At 41.4% G+C, this 23,853-nt stretch overlaps 1 protein-coding gene across 1 annotated transcript; it reads right to left on the reverse strand.

The window, feature by feature from the left end:
- Positions 1-561: 561 nt before the first annotated feature.
- LOC128376898 (uncharacterized) lies at positions 562-14,623 on the reverse strand. Its single transcript, XM_053336752.1, has 8 exons — positions 14,440-14,623; positions 12,992-13,110; positions 10,700-12,658; positions 9,500-9,548; positions 9,237-9,376; positions 7,544-7,697; positions 7,322-7,408; positions 562-686 (listed from the first exon to the last, which is right to left on the reverse strand). Exons 1-8 carry the CDS (start codon positions 14,621-14,623, stop codon positions 562-564), a joined length of 2,817 nt encoding a protein of 938 aa, XP_053192727.1.
- Between the last annotated feature and the right edge of the window lie 9,230 nt (positions 14,624-23,853).

A 23,853-nucleotide genomic window follows, 5' to 3' on the forward strand; every position in this document is an offset into this window, starting at 1 on the left:
CCAGGGATTAAGCACTGAGGTCAGGAGACAGGGAGGCCTACAGGAAGGCTAGGGTGGGCCTGAACAGAGGAGAGCAGAGGAGAGCAGATAGAGGCCAACTTCAGAGAAAACAGCCCCAGCCGACTGATCAACAAACTGCAGATATTGCAACTCGGAACCCCCTCTGTCTGTGGATCAAGGACTTTCTGACGAACAGACTTGGGCATCCTCCACCATCGTCCTCAACATTGGTGTTCCTCATGGCTGCATCCTGAGTCCAGTACTGTTCACGCTGTACACCCACGACTGTGTTGCCATCCACAGCTCCAACACCCTTATCAAATTTGCAGACGACACGACCGTTGTGGGACTGATTAGCAACAATGATGAGGCACCATACAGAAAGGAGGTCCAGACTTTGGCCGCCTGGTGCAGTGATAACCACCTCAACCTCAACACCAGGAAGACTAAAGAAATCATCATTGATTTCCGGAAGTCAAGGACCACACTGCACTCAGGCCTGAGCATCAACGGGGAGGAGGTGGAATGTGTCACGGATTTCAAGTTCCTCGGCCTGCACATCTAGAGGACCTGGGCTGGACTGTGAACACCACCCACATCATCAAAAAAGCCCAGCAGCGTCTCTTCTTCCTGAGAACGCTGAGGAGGAGCGAACTCCCTCCACCTTTTCTGAGGAACTTCTACCACTGCACAATAGAGAGTGTCCTTACTTTTGGATGCACAGTGTGGTAAGCCAGCTGCACTACAGCAGAGAAGAGGCGGCTGAATAAAGTCATCAAGACAGCTAAGTGGATCATTGGCTCCCCACTCCCACGCCTATAGAGATCTTCTCGAGACGTCTCCTCCAGCGGGCCAAAAAGATATAGAATGATCCCATTCACCCATGTCACTCTCTGTTCACCAGACTCCTGTCTGGCAGGCTCAGATTAATGCAAGCCTGTACAAACAGACTCAAACACAGCTTCTTCCCCATGGCGGTGAAGAGACTGCCGCAGGAACAATGAACATACTGCAATTTTACCTGCACTTTAACTTGTTCTTGTTCTTGTTGTTACTTGATTTTTGTACATATTTTTAGATATGTTGTTATTTATTTAATACATATTTATTTATATTTATACCGATTGTAACTGCTACAAGGATTGCTGCCAAACGAAATTTCATTGTATCTTATGTGCAATGACAATGAAGCTTCTTTATCTTCTTTATCTTTATCTTTATCTTTATCTTTATCTTTACAAGACCTTATTCTGTTGAGCTGCGCATTACTCCTGCGCTTGATGAAATGCATTCAAATGTAAAGTAAGGAAATTTTGTGTTTGTGCATATGAATACATTTTTAACATCCAAGTTAGTGTTAAAACTGCATTTTTTTTTTTGCCCTCCACCTGTCAAAATATCTCATGCCGTGGCTTCAAATTGTAGTTTTATCCAACTGTTTACCCGATGGTGCCATTTTCATGTATTTTGCTTAAGGATGAATACAATTTATATGAGTGCGTCCGAGTGTGGTATTTATGTATTTGTATATTGAAAAATTAATGTGTGCATGTGCAACAGATAGAGAATTCATATCGTCTTTCAGGTCTGCATTTGCAGCTTTATGTGCAGCTTAAGGTAGCTGTAATTAAACCACTTCTTAAAAAGCCTACTCTTGATTCAGAGGTTCTAGCCAACTACAGGCCGATATCAAACCTTCCCTTTCTCTCTAAGATCCTTGAGAAAGCAGTTGCTAATCAGCTGTGTAACTTTCTCCATAGTAACAGTTTATTTGAGAATTTTCAGTCTGGATTTAGAGCTCATCATAGCACAGAGACTGCACTGGTGAAAGTTACTAATGACCTTTTAACCTCATCAGACAATGGACTTCTCTCTGTCCTCATCCTGTTAGACCTTAGTGCTGCCTTTGATACTATTGACCATCAAATCCTGCTGCAGAGACTTGAACATTTAATTGGCATTAAAGAAACCGCATTGAAATGGTTTAAATCATATCTATCTGATAGATTTCAGTTTGTAAATGTTCATGATAAATCCTCCATGCAAACAAAAGTTAGATATGGTGTTCCTCAAGGCTCAGTGCTTGGACCAATACTATTCTCCTTATATATGCTTCCTTTAGGAAACATTATCCGGAATCACTCAATAAATTTTCATTGCTATGCAGATGATACTCAATTATACCTATCAATAAAGCCTAATGAAACTAACCAATTATCTAAACTACAAAAATGCATTAAGGACATAAAAGCCTGGATGACCTGTAACTTCATGTTATTAAACTCAGAAAAAACTGAAGTTATTGTGCTTGGCCCTAAACACCTTAGAAATTCACTATCAAACGACATAATTACTCTGGATGGCATTACTCTGGCCTCCAGCTCCACTGTAAGGAACCTAGGAGTTATCTTTGATCAGGATCTGTCCTTTAATTCCCATATAAAACAAATTTCAAGGACTGCTTTCTTTCATCTGCGTAATATTGCAAAAATTAGACATATCCTGTCTCAAAATGATGCTGAAAAACTAGTCCATGCATTTGTTACTTCTAGGCTGGACTACTGCAATTCATTATTATCAGGCTGTCCTAATAAGTCTCTAAAGACTCTCCAGCTGGTCCAGAATGCAGCTGCCCGTGTTCTGACAAAAACTAGAAAGAGAGATCATATTACTCCCATCTTGGCTTCACTGCATTGGCTTCCCGTAAAATTCAGAATAGAATTCAAAATCCTCCTCCTCACCTTCAAAGCTCTTAATGGTCAGGCCCCATCATATCTCAAAGAACTGATAGTACCTTATGTACCTACTAGAAGACTGCGCTCCCAGCATGCAGGTCTACTTGTGGTTCCTAATATCTCTAAAAGTAGAACAGGAGGTAGAGCCTTCAGCTATCAGGCTCCTCTCCTGTGGAACCATCTTCCAGATTTGGTCCGGGGGGCAGACACCCTCCCTACATTTAAGAGTAGGCTAAAAACTTTCCTTTTTGATAAAGCTTATAGTTAGGGCTCTTTGAGCTCTTAACTTATGCTGCCATAGGCTTAGATTGCCGGGGGACCCCCACCCCCATGATGCACCGGGCCTCTCTCTCCTCCTCCTCCCTCTCTCTCTCTCTATCTATCTATATCCATTAACACTCATGTTCTATTAATGCATTCAATAACCTAAACTTCTTCCCCGGAAGTTGTCTTTCTGGTTTCTGGTTTCTGGTTTCTGGCTCTGCTTTCTCGTCCTACAGGTAATCTGGGCCTGTAGACGACCGGATGACGGATTCCAGTCCCGGACCATCTGGCTCCATTGTTGATTTTCATTGTGCCTCTCTCCTCTATCCTTCCTTTCTCTCCTCTCAACCCCAACCGGTCGAGGCAGATGTCCGCCCACTTCTGAGTCTGGTTCTGCCTGAGGTTTCTTCCTGTTAAAAGGGAGTTTTTTCTCGCCACTGTTGCTCATGTGGGAATGTTGGGTCTCTTTAAAGTTAAAACCTGAAGAGTTTGGTTTAGAACCTGCTCTATGTGTAAAGTGCCTTGAGATAACTTTGTTGTGATTTGGCGCTATACAAATAAAGATTGATTGATTGATTGATGTCTCAATCTTTCTCTCTCTCTTGCACACACGTGCATGGCCGTTGCCCATGGAGGTGGGACAAGTCCCATCCACTTTTTAAAATGATAGTTTCGACCCCTCCATTTTAACAATGTCGAAAATCAGTGCATCAGTCTTTCCACTCAGTGCTGTTTATTGAGAGAATGCACAAACAAAGTTTCACACACACAATGAAACTCAATGAAAATCAAAGCTTGGCATTTAACTTACATGTTTGTATTTTGTTCACCTGTTGCTCATAGGTTTTTATTTTTGTTTCACATTCTCCATACAGACACACATCTATACTGGCACACCACCATTTTCGCTCATCACCTACTTACACAGACACGCAGACACATGTGCATGCGCAGGCTGTCAAACTCAATAGAATAGAATATATTGGGCTTCAAATGAACAGTACATTTACTGTATGTTACAGTACGCTATTTAGTGTGAGGTGAGGTGTGTGTCACATGTGTATGTGTGTACAAATTATATTGTGCTGCGTTCACAAGTCAGAGAATTTGTATTGTCTTGCAGGTCTGCAGTAACTCTGTTATCTGCATATGCTGGTGTGTGCGCATGTGTGAATAAGTGATTTTTTTCAGCTGCTCCAGGTAATTCTGAATCCTGAAGGCAGGCTGGTTTCCTGAACAAACAACATAGAAAGGACAGTGAAAAGAGTTATACCTAATTATATATGGGAGGAAGAACTGGCAATCTTACAAATAGCTGATTTCACAAAAACTTGTGTTTTCCTTTCTATTCCCTTGTGTTCCCTCAGTGACATTCTGCTTATTTTTACTGGCTCATAGGAGTTCCAGTACAATGTGGTGTGATTCAAGCAGCCAGTAATATTCTTTAGGTGGGACACTATTTTTATTTTTATTTATGTTTTACATCTGTTTATATAAATAATGTAGTAAATGATTTAGAAGTTACAGTCCAACATAACTATATAACAATATAATAAAATATCTTCATTAAGTCAAACCACATTTTTATAATATTTTTTATATATATTTATTTTTATATATTTATATTTACATATATGGTGAAATATATGCTGATTTTTATAGTAAAGCAGCAAAGGAAATGCTTTGTATTTGTCACCATAGTTACCACCAAAAGTGATAGTTGATTATAAATGTGTCTAAAATGAATTAGTAGGTTTCCTTAAAATGCAGTCAGTTTTGTTGGTTGTTCTGCAAACAGATACCCAGTTGCCTGTTTTAGCTGCCCAATAAGTGTTTGCTGTATTATGAAATTGCACTCGCCAAATTAACCAGGATTGAAATCTTAAGGATTACAACATAGCACATTTTTCCTTGCACATTGTTCCATATGATGAATGTTTGAACTTCATGTGCAGAATGATATACATCATGTATGTTAGATGGCTGTTTTCACATTAATTTGCAGAAAGATGAAAGTTTGTCTGTACTCACCTTAAATCTTCAGATTTGTGATATCACAAATTAGTTAGTACTGAGTGGTGGTCCAGTATGCAATAAACACAGGTGTGATGTGAAAATGTGAAGTCGTCAGTACATTGAGCACAGAGTTTTCAGTGAAATGGAGACATGTGTTCAACAGTTAAGCTTGTGAAATTAATACTACTTGCATATTTATAGATTTAGGTTTTTTTCAATCAGGGAGAATAAGTATTTCAGAATTTGGATTGGTATTCTGACTTTCTTACGGACTATTTTTGTATGTCTTGAAATATGTCTGGAAGGTGATAGAGATTTTAATTATGCAGCCCATATAACAATGGAGAGAGTGTAGACAGGAGTCCAGGATGTCTTGTATTGAAAAAGGTTTATTTACTTGATCAAGGAGAAATGAGCGAATGATCAGTACACATTACATGGCCTGAAGCTTCCTTCAATTCTGAGGCTTCTCTCCTCCGGGAATAGACTATAACCCACACAGATAACGTCCAGGGTTGAGCCATGCCCAAATATGGACAGATCTAATGCATCTACAATATACAGAATTTAGTGTACTGGTCTATAGACAAAACATTGCTTAGACAACACTCAGGACCTTTGTCCTATATCCAACACTATATCAAAATTCTGACTGCAGTTGCCTCTACTCCATCCAGGGAAAACAGTCAAACACATATCTGACCTCGGCTGCTATAGCAACACTATCAGAATGCCTCCTGTTTTCCCCAAAAGGAGCAGACTCACTGTTTACCACTATCTCAAGGGGAGACAGTGTCTGTACTCAAGATTTGGTGAGGCCTTGCGATGACCGCACAGCCTAGTTTGACCCAGTGCATATTCCCTAACAATCCCCTCTTATTGATCAGGAGATCAATACTGACTACCCATACTCTAGACATTACAGTGGCAAGACTACCCACGGAGTACCTCAGAACAGAAGCAGCATCTACCGTACAAATCCACAAAAGTCACATAAGACAAATCAAATAGTATTGAAAACATAAACTCTCACAGTAACATCATTCCGTTACAATTAATGTCCCTAGGGAAAAATAAAATGAATTTAAAACATTTCATGAAAATCATTGAAAAACATTTCATGCAAATCATAACAATTCCCCTCTTATGTACCACATATGCCTATTCTGTCACATGACACATGAGTTCTGCCTTCCGGCCAACAAGGGCAGTTGTGAAGCTCACCCTCAAAGGAATGAAGAACCCCTATAATACTGAAGTATTAAAGGAGCTCAGGACAGACGTCATGAGTCACATGCACCTATCTCACAGAAGCTATATTTCCCTAAAGATCCTGAAAAAGCAAACAAGAACCCTGTGCTAACTACTCCTAGTTTAGCAAAGCACTTAAGGCCACGCCTCGATGGTATGGAGGTAACAAGACCTATGGTTTACCTTATCTTATCCTATTAGGAAACCTTACACTTTGAAAGGTGGTACATACATACACATGTGATTACAGCAATACAGCAAAATACTCATTTCATCCCTGAAAAGGAAAAGTTAAATCACATTAACAATTTTAATCATTGTCACACATTTGATTTATGCACTGACGAGTCTTCAACCCATGTACTTAACGTACAGTCGAGGGTCACCACCATGGAGAGGTTACTAGCACTTTCGACGCATGGTGGCCTTGAATCCATCATCCGTTTCATCCTCTTCATCAGTTGCAGTTGTTTTTTTCTTTTTTATTGCATTCAAATACACATTTATGAAATCAAAATCACACACAACATTCTCTATAAACTACACAAAGAAATGATTCTGCTTATTCAAACTAGAGAAATGTTTAACTGTACTTCATTAAACAAAAATGATTAAAGTGATTAATAGTTATTTTGAAATTTGGAACACACAATAAAATCTGGAATCGTTAAAACAATGAAACCCTGAAACGAAAATAAAACAAGGAGTACATGAACACACAGAAGCCTCTGAGTTTCATCTGCAGACAGCAGGTGATACGCATCTGCCTCAGTTTAACACTCAGACACATCACGCCTCCCACTATCTGACTCCCTGATTCATTAAACTAAATACTTTTGCTTACAGACCTGAGGTCTCCTCCTCCTCGTCATCATCCTCCACGGAGAGGTCATCCAGCCCAAGACGCTGTATCCACTCCTCAAAGCCTCGATAATCATAATATCTCATTGTCACATTATTGTTAACATTTGTGTCAACAGTTGTACACACCTGGGGTGCTTGAATGACGGATTTAGTGGTCTTCTTCACCATCAGCTTAATCAGCCAACTCATACAGGCACAGAGGAGGATGAGGAGGAGAATGATGACCAGCAGTGTAGTCAAAAGCTTGATCAGGTTGGACCCCCATGGCCCGAAGATACCTGAAAAATCTCCAAAATTAAACCCATGGTTAACATGTAATTCCTTTATACCTAATGCAGTTTCATGTGCCATATCCATCACTTCAGCTGTTGCATCAGAAATGTAAGAACAACATTCAGAGCCTATAACTTTACAGGTGCCACCTTGTGATGCAAGCAGGAGGTCAAGAGCCATTCTGTTCTGCAGAACTACTGTTTTGACTTCCTGTAACTCCTTATGTTCAGCCAACATAGCTCTACTGGAGGCATTCAGGTGACTTTCTAAGACTTTAGATAAAGATGCAAGTTCCTGTTGGGACACATAAACACCATACCAGGGTAAAAGAACACTGATGACACGTTGGGAGGATTTTAACTCTCTCCTGTATCTATGCAATGGAGGATACAGTGAAGCTATTTCTGAGGCATCTACTTTCCTGATCAGGGGAATCAAATAAGCTAAATAGCAAATACCTTTTGATTCTTCGTACGGCATGCAGGAATAAGCTTTGTCACCGCAAATTAAATACACTCTCTCAGGCAGGGGAGACTGCTTTAGAGTGACATTTACTACCGTATTACAACTGCTCTGTCCTAACTCCTCCTGCCCTGACCCTACTCCTCGGAAACACAATGGAACATTTTGCAGTGCATGAGTGGGCACAGGGGGCAAATAAACTGAACAGTCCCTCAGGGGTGTCTGCTCACTTTGCTGAGGCTCTGTGCAGTTCCGCACCTGTACTTTAACTAACCCTATTGACATACTTCCAGTCCATGGTTGCACATAGACTAGAGCTTCAGCCAAAATAGTGGAGGTGTACGGTTGAGGAACACACACCTTGCCTTCAGGAGGTTCCGAACAATTTGTTTGGGTCAGACTAACTTGGACTCTATACTCAAAACCAAGTTTCACATACATTTGAATGTGGATAATACGGAGGAGGGTCGTGTGGTTAAACCCTGCTGGCAAATATTGGTCATTAATACTTTGTGCAACATGTCGTGCAATGTCAGCATGTTCTGCGGATTTAACAGAGTCAATTGGATAGGTGGGGGTGTAACAATCATCTGCATCATCATTAAGTCTCGAACTCAAATCATTCCAATTGGACTTTTCATAGTCAGCTTTGGTGAATGGAATTGGACTAAGCATAGGAGAATGGATTGACCTAGGCATATTTTGACACAGCCAGCAATTACTGAAATTACGATCACGTGCATAATCAATCATAAGACTAATAGCCGAATTTACTTTTGGCTCAACAGGCTGTTGAGATTTGTCTTTAGTCAAGTCTTGCACAATCTGTTCAGTTTTAGCATCATCTTGGTCTTTGGCCGCTGCAAAAAGGAAATAGGGAGAAGCAAATTCATCTTCATACCTTGCATCAGCATTACAAAATTTAGGTTTTCCCTTTCTTTCTGGATAACTAATATCCCATAGTTTACAGTCAGGGGAAGAATCCAGTTGTTGTTTAGTGAAACACCATAATTCCAGAGGTACAAGTTGAGGAACTTCGAGTGTGAATTTTACCTTCATCCTTCCTGGCTTAATTAACTCCGTCTCCACCAACCTCTTATCATAGGTGGCCCACGTCCACTTTCTCTTCATAAAGATGTCAGGTCTTGCAACATAGCAATCATTTTCTTCACATCTGTCAGTGGGACACTCAAAAACAACAGAGTTCACAGTTCGTTTTGTACGAGACAGAGCTGAAGGTGCTGCACCTCCAGTATTTTCTGGCTCCATTTTAGCAACATCATCACCTTGTTTTTCAGTTTCATGTGCATTTTTGTTGCTACTGAGCTTCAAAAAATGAATTACTCCGTCCTTGCATTCAGAGTCTATTACCTGGTTTGTTTCTCCAGGGCTCTCCCGCAGAGGACACCCCCTCTTTGAGGACTCTGTAACTACGACTGTATCATGAGCAGAGAAGCCTCCCTGCTCTCCATCTCCTGAAACTTTCAGACCTGTAACTTGGCCCAGTCCACCTAGCAGGAGTGAAAATATGAGTAATCGTCTGATTACCTGCAATTGACCTGCACATCCTCTCCGGCAGCTGGGGGGGCAAGTCTGCACCTTGTGGCATGAATCCATTCTGCCTTTCCTTCAACCTTTAATGCTGTCCTGGTTGTCAGCAGCACCTGGTACGGTCCTTTCCACCTAGGAGACAAAGACACTTTTTCCAGAGATTTGATTAGTACATAGTCACCCTCCTTAAAAGGATAAATTGGTTCCTCTGATGGTTTGGGGAGCCTCTCGGATACCTGCAAATGATATTTTCTCAAAATCTCTGTTAGTTTTTTCACATAATCAGTCATGAACTCATCCGTCCAGAGCAAGGTAGTTTTGTGTGGAGTTAAAGGGGGGCTTGTCCCTGTGGACATTGGCCTCCCCATCAACACTTCATGAGGACTAAGTCCTGTGGTTGCGTTTGGTGCACTTCGAATTGAATACAACACCAGAGGTAGGGCGTCAGGCCATTTCAGACCCGTCGCCATTACCGTTTTAGTCAGTCTTTCTTTGATAGTTGCATTCATCCTTTCAACTTGTCCTGAACTTTGTGGGTGATAAGGAACATGTAACTGCCACTTGAATCCTAAAATAGCTGACAGTCCCTTTGTGATGTGTGATACAAAAGCTGGACCTCTGTCACTATCTATTCCCTGTGGCACCCCGAATCTTGGGATTACTTCCCTTAGAAGACACTTCACAACAGTTCTGGCATCTTCTTTCCTGGTTGGGAAGCATTCAACCCACTTTGAAAATCGATCAGTTATGACTAACAAATACTTGTAGCCTTGACAACTGGGCATATGTGAATAGGCATATAAAAAATAGACATATGTTAGTTAGGAGAGAACTAATTTGGATAATTTAGGAATGTGTAAAAAAAACAAAACAACTATTTGCATATTTACAAATGGACCTGATGGGGGTTCTAAATGGTCATGTCGCACAGTGCTGTTCTGTTTTCTGGTCTGTTGGCATATCAAGCAATTTTCAACAAGAGTTTGTGAGACCTGTGTGATACCCGGTGCAAACCATTGTGAGCGAATAACATCATTGATCACCCCTCTTCCGACATGTGCTGGTCCGTGTGTAACACGTGCCAGAACATGTAGGAGAGCTCGAGGACAAACTGGTCGACCATCAGGGTGGAGCCACAAGCTAGACTCCGCATCAACTGTACAACCTTTTCTCAACCAAAGACTACGCTCCTTATCATCAGCGTGATTTTGCAACATCACGACATCATTAACGGAGGGTAGCGAAAATGGATGGACAGGCTGTGTGGAGGCACACTGACGTACCATGGAGGAAGAGGAAGTTGCTGCTTGTTTGGCTGCGAAATCAGCCATTGCATTTCCTCGTGAAACAGGATCATTTTCCTGACTGTGAGCAGCACATTTCACAATTGCAAGCTGGAACGGGCGCATAATGGCGTCTAGCAGGTCATTTACCAACGCATGATGTTGTAATGGCCTGCCAGACGATGACACAAACCCTCTCATTTTCCATAATTGACCGAAATCATGAGCTACACCAAAAGCATATCGTGAATCTGTGTAGATGGTGGCAGTTTTACCAGAAGCGATAATACAGGCCCTAGTGAGAGCATATAGTTCTGCTGCCTGCGCTGAAGTGCCAGGAGGCAGAGCTCGTGCTTCTAAAACCTCCCAATCATTTACTACTGCATAGCCCGCTAGGTGAACATTGTCAGATGGTCTGCTAGCTGACCCATCAGTGTAAAGAATCATCTCAGAGTTAGGTATTGGTGTCTGCAATAGGTCTGGCCTTGGTGATGTACACATATCAATAGTAGCAATGCAATCATGCTCAATTTCAGTTGTGTCAATCAGTGGAAGGAGAGTGGCTGGATTTAGGGGGGGTGAGCGTTTTAAAGTTATGTGTGGGCTGGAAAGGATAGTTGCCTCATAACCTGAACGTCTAGCTGCTGTCATGTGTTGAGTAGCTGATGTGTTTAAAATGTGTAATACTGCATGCGGAACGTGCACGACACAGTCATGAGCCAGTACAATGGGAGCGGATTTATCAAGCAGAATAGCAACTGCAGCCACCGCTCTCAGGCAACCCGGCATACCAAGGACTACAGGGGTCAGTCGAGACGAATAGTATGCAACAGGGCGGTAGTGAGACCCATGTTTTTGTACTAGAATGCCTGTAGCAAAGCCTTCTCTCTCATGTACGTGTAGATGGAACGGCTGATGATAGTCCGGCAATCCTAATGCTGGAGCCATGGTGAGAGCATGCTTTAAGTTCTGAAAAGCTTTTTGCATGTCATCAGTCCATTGAACTGCAGTGGGAGCTGACTGCAGTGTGGCTGCTCGCAATACAGAGTCCATAGCCGCATACTCATAAATCCAGTGTCTGCAATAGTTCGCCATCCCTAAGAATGAAAGCATGCCCTTCTTAGTTCTGGGGGGAGGCATGTTGACCAGCAGTTTCACCCTTTCTGGTGATAGGAGGCGCTGTCCATCCTTCAGGAGGTGACCAAAATATGTGACCTCAGATCGGCAAAATTGCAGTTTGGGCAGTGATGCTCTATGTCCACACTCAGCTAACCTCTGCAGGAGCAAGATTGAATCAGTTCGACAAGCTTCCTCGGATGGAGAGGCTATCAAAAGATCATCTGCGTACTGCAGAAGTGTTGAACCCCCTGGGAAGTGGAGGTCATCAAGGTCTCTTTTTACCGCTGCTGCGTACACTGTTGGACTCTCAACATAACCCTGTGGCAAACGCCGCCATGTATACTGTTTGCCTTTGAACGTGAATGTAAACAGATACTGGCTATCTGGATGCAATGGTATAGAGAAAAAAGCTGAACATAGATCAATGACTGTGTAGTGTGTTGAATTGGATGGTAACGAGGCTAAAATCGAATTAGTGTCTGGCACAATGGGAGCTGTGGGCACGACAATATTATTAATAGCCTGCAAGTCTTGCACAAATCTCCATTCATCTGGACGATTTGGTTTTGGGATGGGCAAAATGGGTGTATTGCATGGACTGGAAGTTTGCACCAGTACATTTTGATCCAATAGAGATTGAATAACTGTTTCAATTCCAGTAATGGCTCTATGAGGCAAGTTGTACTGTCTGATAGCCGGCAATGTGACATTTGGTTTGAGTGTGACTTTATGAGGTGGAGCCGAATTCACAAAACCTACATGATTTTTATGTTTTGCCCATAAATATGAGGGAACCTCTGATAACTCTGATGGAGGCCCATATTCTGCAGGGTGAGGTGGCTGAAACAAAACAAATGTGCTCTCTGGTAACTGAGTGTTCTCACTTAATGATAACAAATACAGTTCCTCGCCCAAGTGTATTATTGTTTGGTTTTGAGAGGCTGTTACAGCTCTTCTCAGTGCTTGGCATCGATCCACCATTTTACCAAGATGTTTTGCCTCTTTTCCGGGCGCAACAGCTACAGTGATGTGTGGAAATGAATCTTTAACATCATACAGTGTATGTTGTGTATCAGACAGTCGGATTGGAATAGCGCACCCCTGCGGACCAACAAACAAACATTGCTCATTCTCCAACCCCTCTTGTTTGTTTAGGAAATCATTAGCCAATACCTTATACTGTTCCAAAGGGTTAAAGGCTGCTGTGCAATGACACGTCAGGAGAGGCCTCATGGCAGACATCAATGATGCACATGCTGGTGATGTTGTGGCGATTTTCTGAATGTTGGGCACTGTGAACATAGAAGACATGTTAAAATTTGGCAATGTCCAACAGTACAAACAATCAACAGTGGATTGCAAAAACTGAAATGCTTGGGCTGCTCTGTGATCAGGTAGAGTTAAAAACAGCCCTTCAGGGGTGCAGTGAATTGTTGCATGGAGCTTACAAAGCAAATCTCTCCCCATGAGGTTAATTGGGCTCTTTTCAGATATCAGAAAAGAGTGCTGTACATTTGTGCCTTCTACGCTTATCCCAGCTTGATGTGATAATGGCTCTTCATTAGGAATGCCAGAGACTCCGACTGTTGTGATAAATCTAGAGGTCGGAGTGCACACATGCTCAGAAGATTTTACTGTGGAGATAGTTGCTCCACTGTCCACCAAAATATCAACATTATTACCATTAACTTGAACTGACATCATTGGATCCTCAGAGGGATTTTTGGAAATTTGAATAGTTGCAGCTTGAATGTGAATTGGTTGTTCTGATCCTATCTCTCCATGGCCTCCCTATGCTTGATTGTAATATGTCTGCGATGTGTGCGCAGCCGGCTGAGGTGTGTGTGTGTTAGGAGGAGGAGGATGGGGAGGAGGAGAGTAAGGGTTCGGCTGTTGAGAATATTGCGGCGCCTGTTGGGGTTCGTATGTGAGGCGAAGCTGGTTTGGATTTATGGGATTACTTTGACACTCTTTGGCCCAGTGTCCCTTTCTTCCACATCTGCGACAATTTGATTTCTTTTTGTTGTACTTTCTGTGTGTGGGCTGCTCTCCACTCTGATACGGTGCCTGTTGCACCATCTGTTTAGACCTAGAAGTGGATTTTTCAGTAGTGAAAATACCACTCCTGTACATATCCATCAGCTTGCCTTTTGTTGTTTTCCAACCTATTCTTTGCCAATCTGGGGCTGACAGTTTGTATGCTGTGGAAATTTGCGGTTTCATATTTTGCAGCAAAATGTGAATGGCAAAGAGAGCATTCTCCTCTCGTTTCATTCCAGCATTATTATCCCACACTTGCATAAATCGCTGAAGAAATTCAGGCACACCCTCATTAAGACCTTGAACACAGTCAACCACTTCTGAGAAATCACACTGCGTCTTAGCACATTTTGTTATTGCTGTTTTAGCTTCATTGTTCATCCAAACACTCATAGGTCTGACTTGCGGCCACTGGCCATCCTCCGTTGCATCAGGGAAAACAAATTCATCCTTACACAGAGGCCAATGAGTGCCATATGTAAATTCAAGCAACATTTGGACATCAGGTATCAGACCGTTTCCATGGTTTGCAAACAGCTGTCTCCCCAATCATTATTTTAGGAGCATTAAGGAAACCTGACCCTGTGTCAGCCTGTTGTCTCTGTCTAGTAACTCTGGGTGATGTATTTGTACTCCCAGGTTTTCTGTTTGTGGTACGGCAACGGGAAATTTTAGCACCTTTTGGAGCTTGTGCTCCGTCTCTCTCAATTCTCTCCCCGTCTGTGTCAAATTCTGATTCACCTTCACAGCTCTCATCTGATGCATTTGAGTCTTCAGCCTCAGTTAAGAGAGCTATCTTTGACTTTTTAAGCCAGTCTTTTGATTTCTTTCTTTCTAATCCTGATTGTCCAAGGCTACTCTTTTCTTTCGGCCTCACAGCCTGTCCTGTGTTACCTCTCTTTTCCCTTTCTTCTGCCTCCAGCTTCTCTCTTTCCTGTCTGGCCCTAGCTTCTGCTAGCTCTTTCTCCTGTCTAACTCTATCTGCAGCTTCTGTTAGCTCTCTCTCCAGTTTGTACCTTTCTGCTAGCTGACTCTCCTGTCTAACTCTATCTGCTAGTTCTGCTAGCCCTCTCTCCTGTGTAGCTCCTTCTGCAGTTTCGGTTAGCTCTCTCTCCTGTCTAGCTCTTTCTGCAGCTTCGGCTAGCTCTCTCTCCTGTCTAGCTCTATCTGCAGCTTCGGTTAGCTCTCTCTCCTGTCGAGCTCTTTCTGCAGCTGCTACTCTTTGTCCCTCTATCACTGCAGCTGTCTGCAGGAGGAAATCTGTATCGGCTGTGGCTTGCCGTAAGCTGGCCTGTTCATCTGTGTTACTGTGTCGGGCAGGATTTGTTTTAGTGAGCTTGGGATAGTTGGAGACTGAATGTTTACTTTTCTGTAGCTCTGGACGTACTAATTCAACATCTTCCAAAACAGTTAGCAGTTCTTGCTGAGAGGGAACTTTAGCTTGACGCTTTGCCCAATTGTGCATCATAGCTGTGGCACATGCACGCAAATTATCACCATGTCTTTGCTTAATGTTGGTCAACTCATTAGCTCTTGTCTGCAAAGCCGCTTCTAGCATAGGAATATGATGCGTCTCAACACGGGCAGCAATTTTCTCTATGGCAGCTTTCAACTCAGCAGAGCACTTCTCAGGCCTTTTCTCATCCACATGCACTCCATATCTCTGTCGAGCCACAGTTATCCACACTCGCATGCATTCTCTCATGTAAGCAAAGTTCCAGGATGGATTACCCCTGTTTGTGTTAACATTCCTCTCAGCCATTTGCAGTTTCTCTTTCGCAAACGACCCCTCATACGGCCACTCTGTGTCTGTCCAGTCATTCATGAGGGAAGAGAACGGAAACACAAAATGCCATCCTTTTAACCTGCCCACAACTCCTGCTGGCACATATGGAGAAAACATGTCTTGAAACTGTCTTGCTGGATCAGCTGGTTGTGCTGAACTTGTGTGTGCCTGTGCCTGTGCCTGTGGATTATCAGGTTGATTTGTCTGTTCCACATTTTCACTGGTGTTTCTTACTGTTTGACAGTCTCTCTGTCTTCTAAATTTTGTTGAATCAATTTGTATGGTTTTAGACTCCAAACTACCACCTGCGCTGGACGTATCATTGCCCATTTTTTATCACTTTACAACATCAGATAAAACATACGATTTCAACAGCATCTAGGACTCCAACTCCTCTTTTACAATAGCAGCAGTGTTGGTTTGAAGCTTAGAATATACGTGTATACACAAAATTACCGGCGCCAAGGCTCAAACCGAGCCATGTTTCCCAAAGGACACAGAGCAGATAGTCCGCAATCTTGATTTAAGCGAGGTAGAGCCAATTACTATCCCCGAAAACGTCTTTTCTTACAGCTTAAATCTCATGCGGGTCCCTCTGTGTCGAGCTCAGCCCGAAGCTGGCCCAGAAACCAAAAACAGCCACAATGTGGCCCTACGAGGGGTCGAAAACACCCACCCCTCCTGACCCTCCAACACCACACACTCTGCTATTACAACCAATCGTTGTCAATCACACTGATTCGGATACAGTATCCATGTTTTAGTCAAATGGATATTTCGTCTGTGATCAGTGCCAATTGATGGGCTTTCTTACTTTTGTCAATTTGCAAAATTAAAATCAAAAAGGTTCTTTTATTTTGATCTCGTCAAACAACGACATGGTAAGGCATAAATTCATAAAATTTGCACTTACCCAGTCGTTGTTATGTTGAGATCCTGTTCGTGACGCCAGTTTGATAGAGATTTTAATTATGCAGCCCATATAACAATGGAGAGAGTGTAGACAGGAGTCCAGGATGTCTTGTATTGAAAAAGGTTTATTTACTTGATCAAGGAGAAATGAGCGAATGATCAGTACACATTACATGGCCTGAAGCTTCCTTCAATTCTGAGGCTTCTCTCCTCCGGGAATAGACTATAACCCACACAGATAACGTCCAGGGTTGAGCCATGCCCAAATATGGACAGATCTAACGCATCTACAATATACAGAATTTAGTGTACTGGTCTATAGACAAAACATTGCTTAGACAACACTCAGGACCTTTGTCCTATATCCAACACTATATCAAAATTCTGACTGCAGTTGCCTCTACTCCATCCAGGGAAAACAGTCAAACACATATCTGACCTCGGCTGCTATAGCAACACTATCAGAATGCCTCCTGTTTTCCCCAAAAGGAGCAGGCTCACTGTTTACCACTATCTCAAGGGGAGACAGTGTCTGTACTCAAGATTTGGTGAGGCCTTGCGATGACCGCACAGCCTAGTTTGACCCAGTGCATATTAATGATGGAAAATTCCCTAACAGAAGGGACCTTTAACTACTATCTCCTCACATTCAGTCTTCTTCAGGGAGGATAAATGCATACCTTCACTTCCAAAAATGTATTTTCTTTATCAAATAATCCTAGTTTAACAGCAGAAAACATTGTCTCTTCAATTCCATTTCTTTTTAGATACGTGCAACATTTAGCAAAACAGCCTGACCACACTTCATGGTGTTGGAGATGTACCCCTACCACTATCAGATTCAGTGAATATCCTTCTAAGTCTGCGACATTACAATTAAAGTAGTGATTCTTTTTGGGTTTCATACCATTCCACAGTAAGGTCCAACAGGCAGTGAGGAGCCCATCATTCAGCTTCAAAAAGTGGTGACAATCTCCATGGTCATCCTCACTGATTTGGGTAAAGGTGACAGTCACCACCCTCTCTGGGTGCCATGGAGACATGTCACAGTGGGTATTTAAATGTGTTTTCACTGTGGGTTCAAATTTAACTTTGTACAGTGTATAGGGGAGTATTCACCAAGGTGAGCGCTTGTAGATGAGCTGCATAAACACAACTTATATAAATGATCAGTGTCTGCTTTTCCTGGAAGAACTAGTAATGTGTGTTACCTTTTGACAACTTTTCTGATGTCATTTGGGCAAATGATGCAGTAAATGATCATCACATGTACATTTCTCATATGTTATATGTGAAAGGGTGAATTGTCCATTTTTTTCATGTGAAGATAATTGTGAAGAAGAAACTATGGTGCAATGGAGTCACAAATATCACTGGCAGATATGTTTTCAGGACTTTCATTCTGAAGAGGAACTGCCTTTTAGAATTGCTAATACTATCTCTTGAAGAATTGGCCTGTTAAATGTTGTGTCATTGTTTTTTATTAAATGCTCGACTATTCGTACTTATGTATTGTTCTTTATTCTTTCTTATTGATGCTCTTCCATTACTGTCCACTTGCTGCTGTAACACTGCGAATTTCCCCATTGTGGGACTAATAAAGAAATATCTTATCTTATTTTGACCCGGGAACATCTATGACATGCTCTTATTGTAGTAATGGAGTTGAGTGTGATTTTTAATAAAAATGCTGTGATTTTAAATTGATTCTAAAATTAAGTCTGATTTTTTAACTGAAAGAATATATTACTGCCAACAGGACTCACATGCACAATACAGACAGAATCATCGTCATAATCCTGTTTCATAAGGTGGCAGTCAATTAGACAGATAGATAGATAGATAGATAGATAGATAGATAGATAGATAGATAGTGAGGTTTCTATTGATAGGTAGATTCTTGATGTGTTGATGAAGAAGGAAACCACCACTGACACGTCTCACTTGTAAATTTGAAAAGTTTTATTACAGAAGAGAACAGTGTCAAACTTGAAAGAGTCCTGGTCCCAATCTGAATCTCTCTCTCTACTCCAATTATTTCAACAATATATATAGTTCCTAGAAAACTCCACCTTCTTTTTTCAGTCTGAAAAAATAGCCTCTGTCCTGTCCTTTTATGGCTTGTTTTAACAGATGATCAGTCTGAAGAAATAGCCTCTGTCCTTTATGGCTAATTTTAACTTTAGGTTAAGTAAATGTTTGTTCAAGTGACACAGGCTCTCCCAGGATGTCATTAAATGTCACAGAACCAAGTAGAACAGACACCTCATATTTCCCCCCTTCGAGGCTAGAAGAGTCTCGAAACAATAAAAGAATAACACATACATGTTTACTATTGTAGAAAAATGACAGTTCCTCTATATGTGCTTGCTACAGCACTGTCTTTAACAATACAACAAATTTATGAAATGTGAAAGCGAAAAACCTGTCAGGCAGTTACAGTATCTTACTTAAGATCTCCATTAATTGATCTAGACAGGAAATTCTCTCACGGTCCCTCTGCCTAGGCGACCATAAATTAATATTTCAAATCAATCAAAAAGAGGAATTCTCAAAACTTGTATAAAGATATAACCCAAGCAAATACATGTGAAACCTTAGAGAAATAAAACAGACATGTTCAATTTTGGGCTGGTTGACCCATCTGACCCTCTATTGAACCTTTCCCTGCCTATCACTCAATCACCCTAACCATCGAAAAAGAAAAGAAAACATCTAAGGTTCCAATGCATTCACTTACTAACAGAAACATATGTTAATTAATTATCAATGTCATAGATTACAACAAAATCCAATACAAAAATACAACATTTGTATCACGCTGCAGCTCCTCAGCAGCGGCGATTCTTCGTGTAGTGTCAGTAGTATCTTAATCTTGACGTTTTATCACAATGTCCTTGTTCAAAGTTCTCCAGTCCGTTCTTATTGTTCATGTTTGAGTTTCTGAATCCCCGCAGTAAATCAGGGACCCTGAACAATCGATACGTACGGTGGTCTTCCTCTAATATTGTTCTAGGAGGAAGAAAAGAAAACACCCACCAGTATCCTTGCAAAAACAACACATACAAATTAAAACATCAAAAGTATTAAACACATTATAGGTATATGTAAGATTCATAATATCATTCTTTCACATTATTCAAGATTATAATTCACATTTTCTATGTTCCCCTTTCATCACACCCTTCTATACTAAAAACTACAAAATATTAAATCAAACCTACAACATGACTAAATATCTAAAATGGATATGCTTCCATCAATTCGCCTTCTATCATCACTCTCTCATCACCTTCACCTGTATCAATCGTATGTAGTAATGGCATCTGTACCTGATCTCCGGGCATCACAACTCCAACCCATCTTAATATCATAGCCTTTGCAAAGGTCAACACTAACGTACAGAAACAAAACATTACACACAACTGCTACCAAGACCTGAGCCAATGCTGCTCCCATCGTTCCTAACTGTCCTTGCAACCAAGCATTCGCAGACCATCCAGATCCCTTCGATGGTCCAAACGCATCCCTTATATTTTTCAATGCATCTATGGCACTAGTCATATTGTCAGAATTATCAGGAATCAAAGTATAACAAGCTTCCTCGGTTAAATTGAAAGCTACACACAGGCCTCCTTGTTTGGCCAATACATAATCAAGAGCCATATCATGTTTCAACAGCGTCAATCTGTGTGACTTCTTTGAGTATTTGTCAAGTAATCAAAACCTTGCATAGTCTCATTTGCAAAACCCTGTAGAGTGTATGTGATATTTTCAATATGATCTGCCAAAAATGTCACACGATACCATGGAAATAATCCTAAACCCCACTTCTCTCCTAAACTTATCCTCCAATGGTAGGATTCCAGATTGTGAAATTTTGCCATTTCCCTTTTCCTCCTACTTCAAGAAATAGCATTATCTTGGACCTCATTAGGCGCATGTCCCTTCTGAATAGTGTAAACCTCATATGGGAGTTTCAGCGTTGCCATATAACAACATCCCGTCCACCCATATGGTAAAAATATGTATGCCTTATCAGCACAGATCCACCAAATATCTTTGAAATTTCCTATAGTCACATTTCCAGGCAAAGTCTGATTTCGTACATTCAAAGTTCTACTCTGCTTTTTATTTGGATCATGAAAAGTCACTGTATACAAATTATGAACAGCTCTATTGTTACGTTCACCAAATCGCATCATATCTGATATCAGATCACAGTCTGATATTCCCATAAAAATCCCAGGACCATTATGAGTATCATTTGAACAAAAACAGTCCTTAGCTCTCCTAGGTTCCACTTCCATTGCATCAGGAACTGCTGTTATCGCATTTTCATGATTATCAAGTAAATTTATATATGGTAAATCCATCAACCAAGAACAATTAAATCTAGTCTTAAACAGATGTATTGACAAAGCCATAATTTTATCTTCTGCTGATTGCTGCTGATACAACAACCATGATAACGCATACGATTGACATTTAGTAGCCAGTGGCTCGGGTACCGCTTCTAAAATTGAAGGCCATGTGCCTGGTGTTGGAACTCTTACTACACATGGACCATTCACTTTCCTAACTGATCTTACAGAATGAGTCAACTGCTGGAACCATAAATTCCTACCTGCCAATGGGTCTGCAATTTGCAATGCGAGGCATCAAATCCATACGCCTTCCACTGAGCTTCTCTCTTTTGTAGTGCATGATAATGTAAAGTCTCCTCCTCTATGTGCCTTCAAATTGTATAAAATCTTTTCCCACATCTGAAACAATCTTCTGATCCATCCCACATACATCTTCATCATTCTTCTCCACAAACTGTTCTCTAATTACATGATTATCATTATCCCTGCTCACACTAGCCTCTGTTTGTAACATAGGCTTCTGAGTTACACTTCCTACCTGTTTAGACTCAATAGTTGCTATAACCGGTGTTTGCGTCATTTTTACAGGTTTTATAGATGTCAAAGATTCCATCACTGGTTTATTTGTTTACAGTTGTCCTTGTTACAACCTCACTATTAAACGTAATTCCAAACGTAACAGGAGTAGAAGTTGTCTTCATCACAGTTTTAACACTCATCCCCTCCAAAGTCGTATCTCCTTTTATCTTAAGTGTTACCTTACGAATTATATAACCCTCTATCCAATAATTCTGAAGTGGAACGAATTTAAACTTTGGCTCTAGATAAGTACATGTGTATTCCCCTTGATCTTCCCATGTAACATTATTCAAAAAAAGTGAGCAATCTCCCCTAACTCTTAACCACCACATGTCGTTGTACAAAACATATTTTCTTTTGTTGGGAGGTACAATATCAACTTCAGGTCCTGCTAATACCACATCTTCACCACGACTATTTTTCCACTTAGAATTGTTACCACCAAAATTTGACCTTCCACATTTACACGGTAGCTGAACTGACTCCTCTAAGTCAACCCTAGTCTTCATAACGTTTTGATTTGATTCTCCTACGAATTGGCCTTGGACTCCTTTGTTCAACTGTATCTCTGGATTTTCCTGCAGTGCCATCACATCCCTTTGTAATCTCTGGCGTCTTACACTCCACTGAGATCGGCCCTGCTGTTTCTGGGACATGTTGAAAATCAATGTCATTAAATCTTCTTTCCTGTCCGTTGACTGCAAAGTCACCTGAAGCATCATCAACAATATGCACCAAATCATCAGCATTGTTTTCAACCTGGACAGTCTCATCTGGCTCTCTTGGGCCTTCAACATCTTGACTCTGTGTGGGTGTCACTTCTTCTCTTGGGGCTTTAACACAATGTGACAAATGATACCACGTTGGAGACCCTTTAACCTGGACCGCAGTTCCAGTACTGCGAACAACTTCAAATGGTCCTTCACGACGTGCGTTATACCATTTCCTTCTAAACACCTTTACGAACACTTTATCTCCAGGTTGAACTGTGCTCCTTTTTTGTTCATCAAGTCTCTCCTGCACCTCCTCTTGTCTTTGCCTGTCAGAAACATATGTGGACATTTTTTTATGAAGAGTGGCCATATATGTAACATACGCTCGCATTTCATCTTCCAAAAGAGCCAAACTCGGACCCTTTCCACTCGTACGTAAACAAGGCGTTGGCATCTGCCTTCCCGTAACCAACTCATAAGGTGTCATATGTAAATCACGCAACTCACTTGAACGACACACCATTAACGCTAATGGAAGTGCCGCTACCCAATTTAAACCTGTAAGTTGGCAGATCTTAACAATGCGGTTTTTCAAAACACAAATCCCTTGGCTTTGCGGATGATAAACTGCTCCTAGACGCTGTTTAATACCCAATTTTTGCAAAATCATTTTTACCGTTTTATCCACAAACTCCTTTCCATTGTCTGAGGATATCCGATCTGGAAGTCCCCACCTGCTTATGACCTCTCTACACAGAAACTTGGCAACTGACTGAGCATCCTTTCGCTTGGTTGGACAAGCCTCCGGCCATTGTGAAAATCTGTCCACGACTACTAGCATATACCTTTTTCCTCCAACTGGTTTTATCATATCAACATAATCCACAACCAATTCTCGCATAGGACCCTTCGGAGTTGGAATGTGACCTGGTGGAACCAACACACCCCTTCGAACATTGTTTTTCAGGCAGACAGTACACCTACCTATGGCATAATCAATTTGTTCAAGCAAGTATGGTGCCCAAAATCCATATTCATGATCTTTCTCTTAACCTCCCCCCTTGCAACATGGGCTAACCCATGTGCTTCCTGAATCATCAGACCCAACAGATCTGGAGGCGCTACTATCAGCCCCTCATGATTCCTCCAAAGACCAGTAGAATATTGAGTGGCTTCTCTGTCTAGCCACAACTGTTTATCTGTTGAATGAACAGCTTCCTGCATCAAAATTACCTCCTTAAGCGTAATTTTGTCCTCTAAGTCCACTTCATGTGTGATCAGAAAAACTTTGCCCAATTTATCTGCTCCTGTAACTGCTTTTGCCGCTTCATCAGCTGTCTTATTACCTTGAGTAACTCTTGACATGTCAATTTTATGTGCTGCACACTTAGCTATTGCTATTTCTTTAGGCTTCATCACAGCATGCAGAAGTTTCAATATTTGAGCATGATGCTGTATTGGAGAACCATCTGTTTTCTTAAAACCTCGATTGTTCCACACTGCTCCAAACAAATGACACACATTATGTGCATACGCAGAATCTGTATATATTGTCACTCGCTTTCCTTCTGCTAACAAACATGCTTCAATTAATCCCACAAGTTCAGCAAGCTGTGCAGATGCAGGCTGTGGTACCAC

The sequence above is a fragment of the Scomber japonicus genome, chromosome 17 (genome assembly GCF_027409825.1).
Source record: "Scomber japonicus isolate fScoJap1 chromosome 17, fScoJap1.pri, whole genome shotgun sequence".
Taxonomy (NCBI): Eukaryota; Metazoa; Chordata; class Actinopteri; order Scombriformes; family Scombridae; genus Scomber; species Scomber japonicus.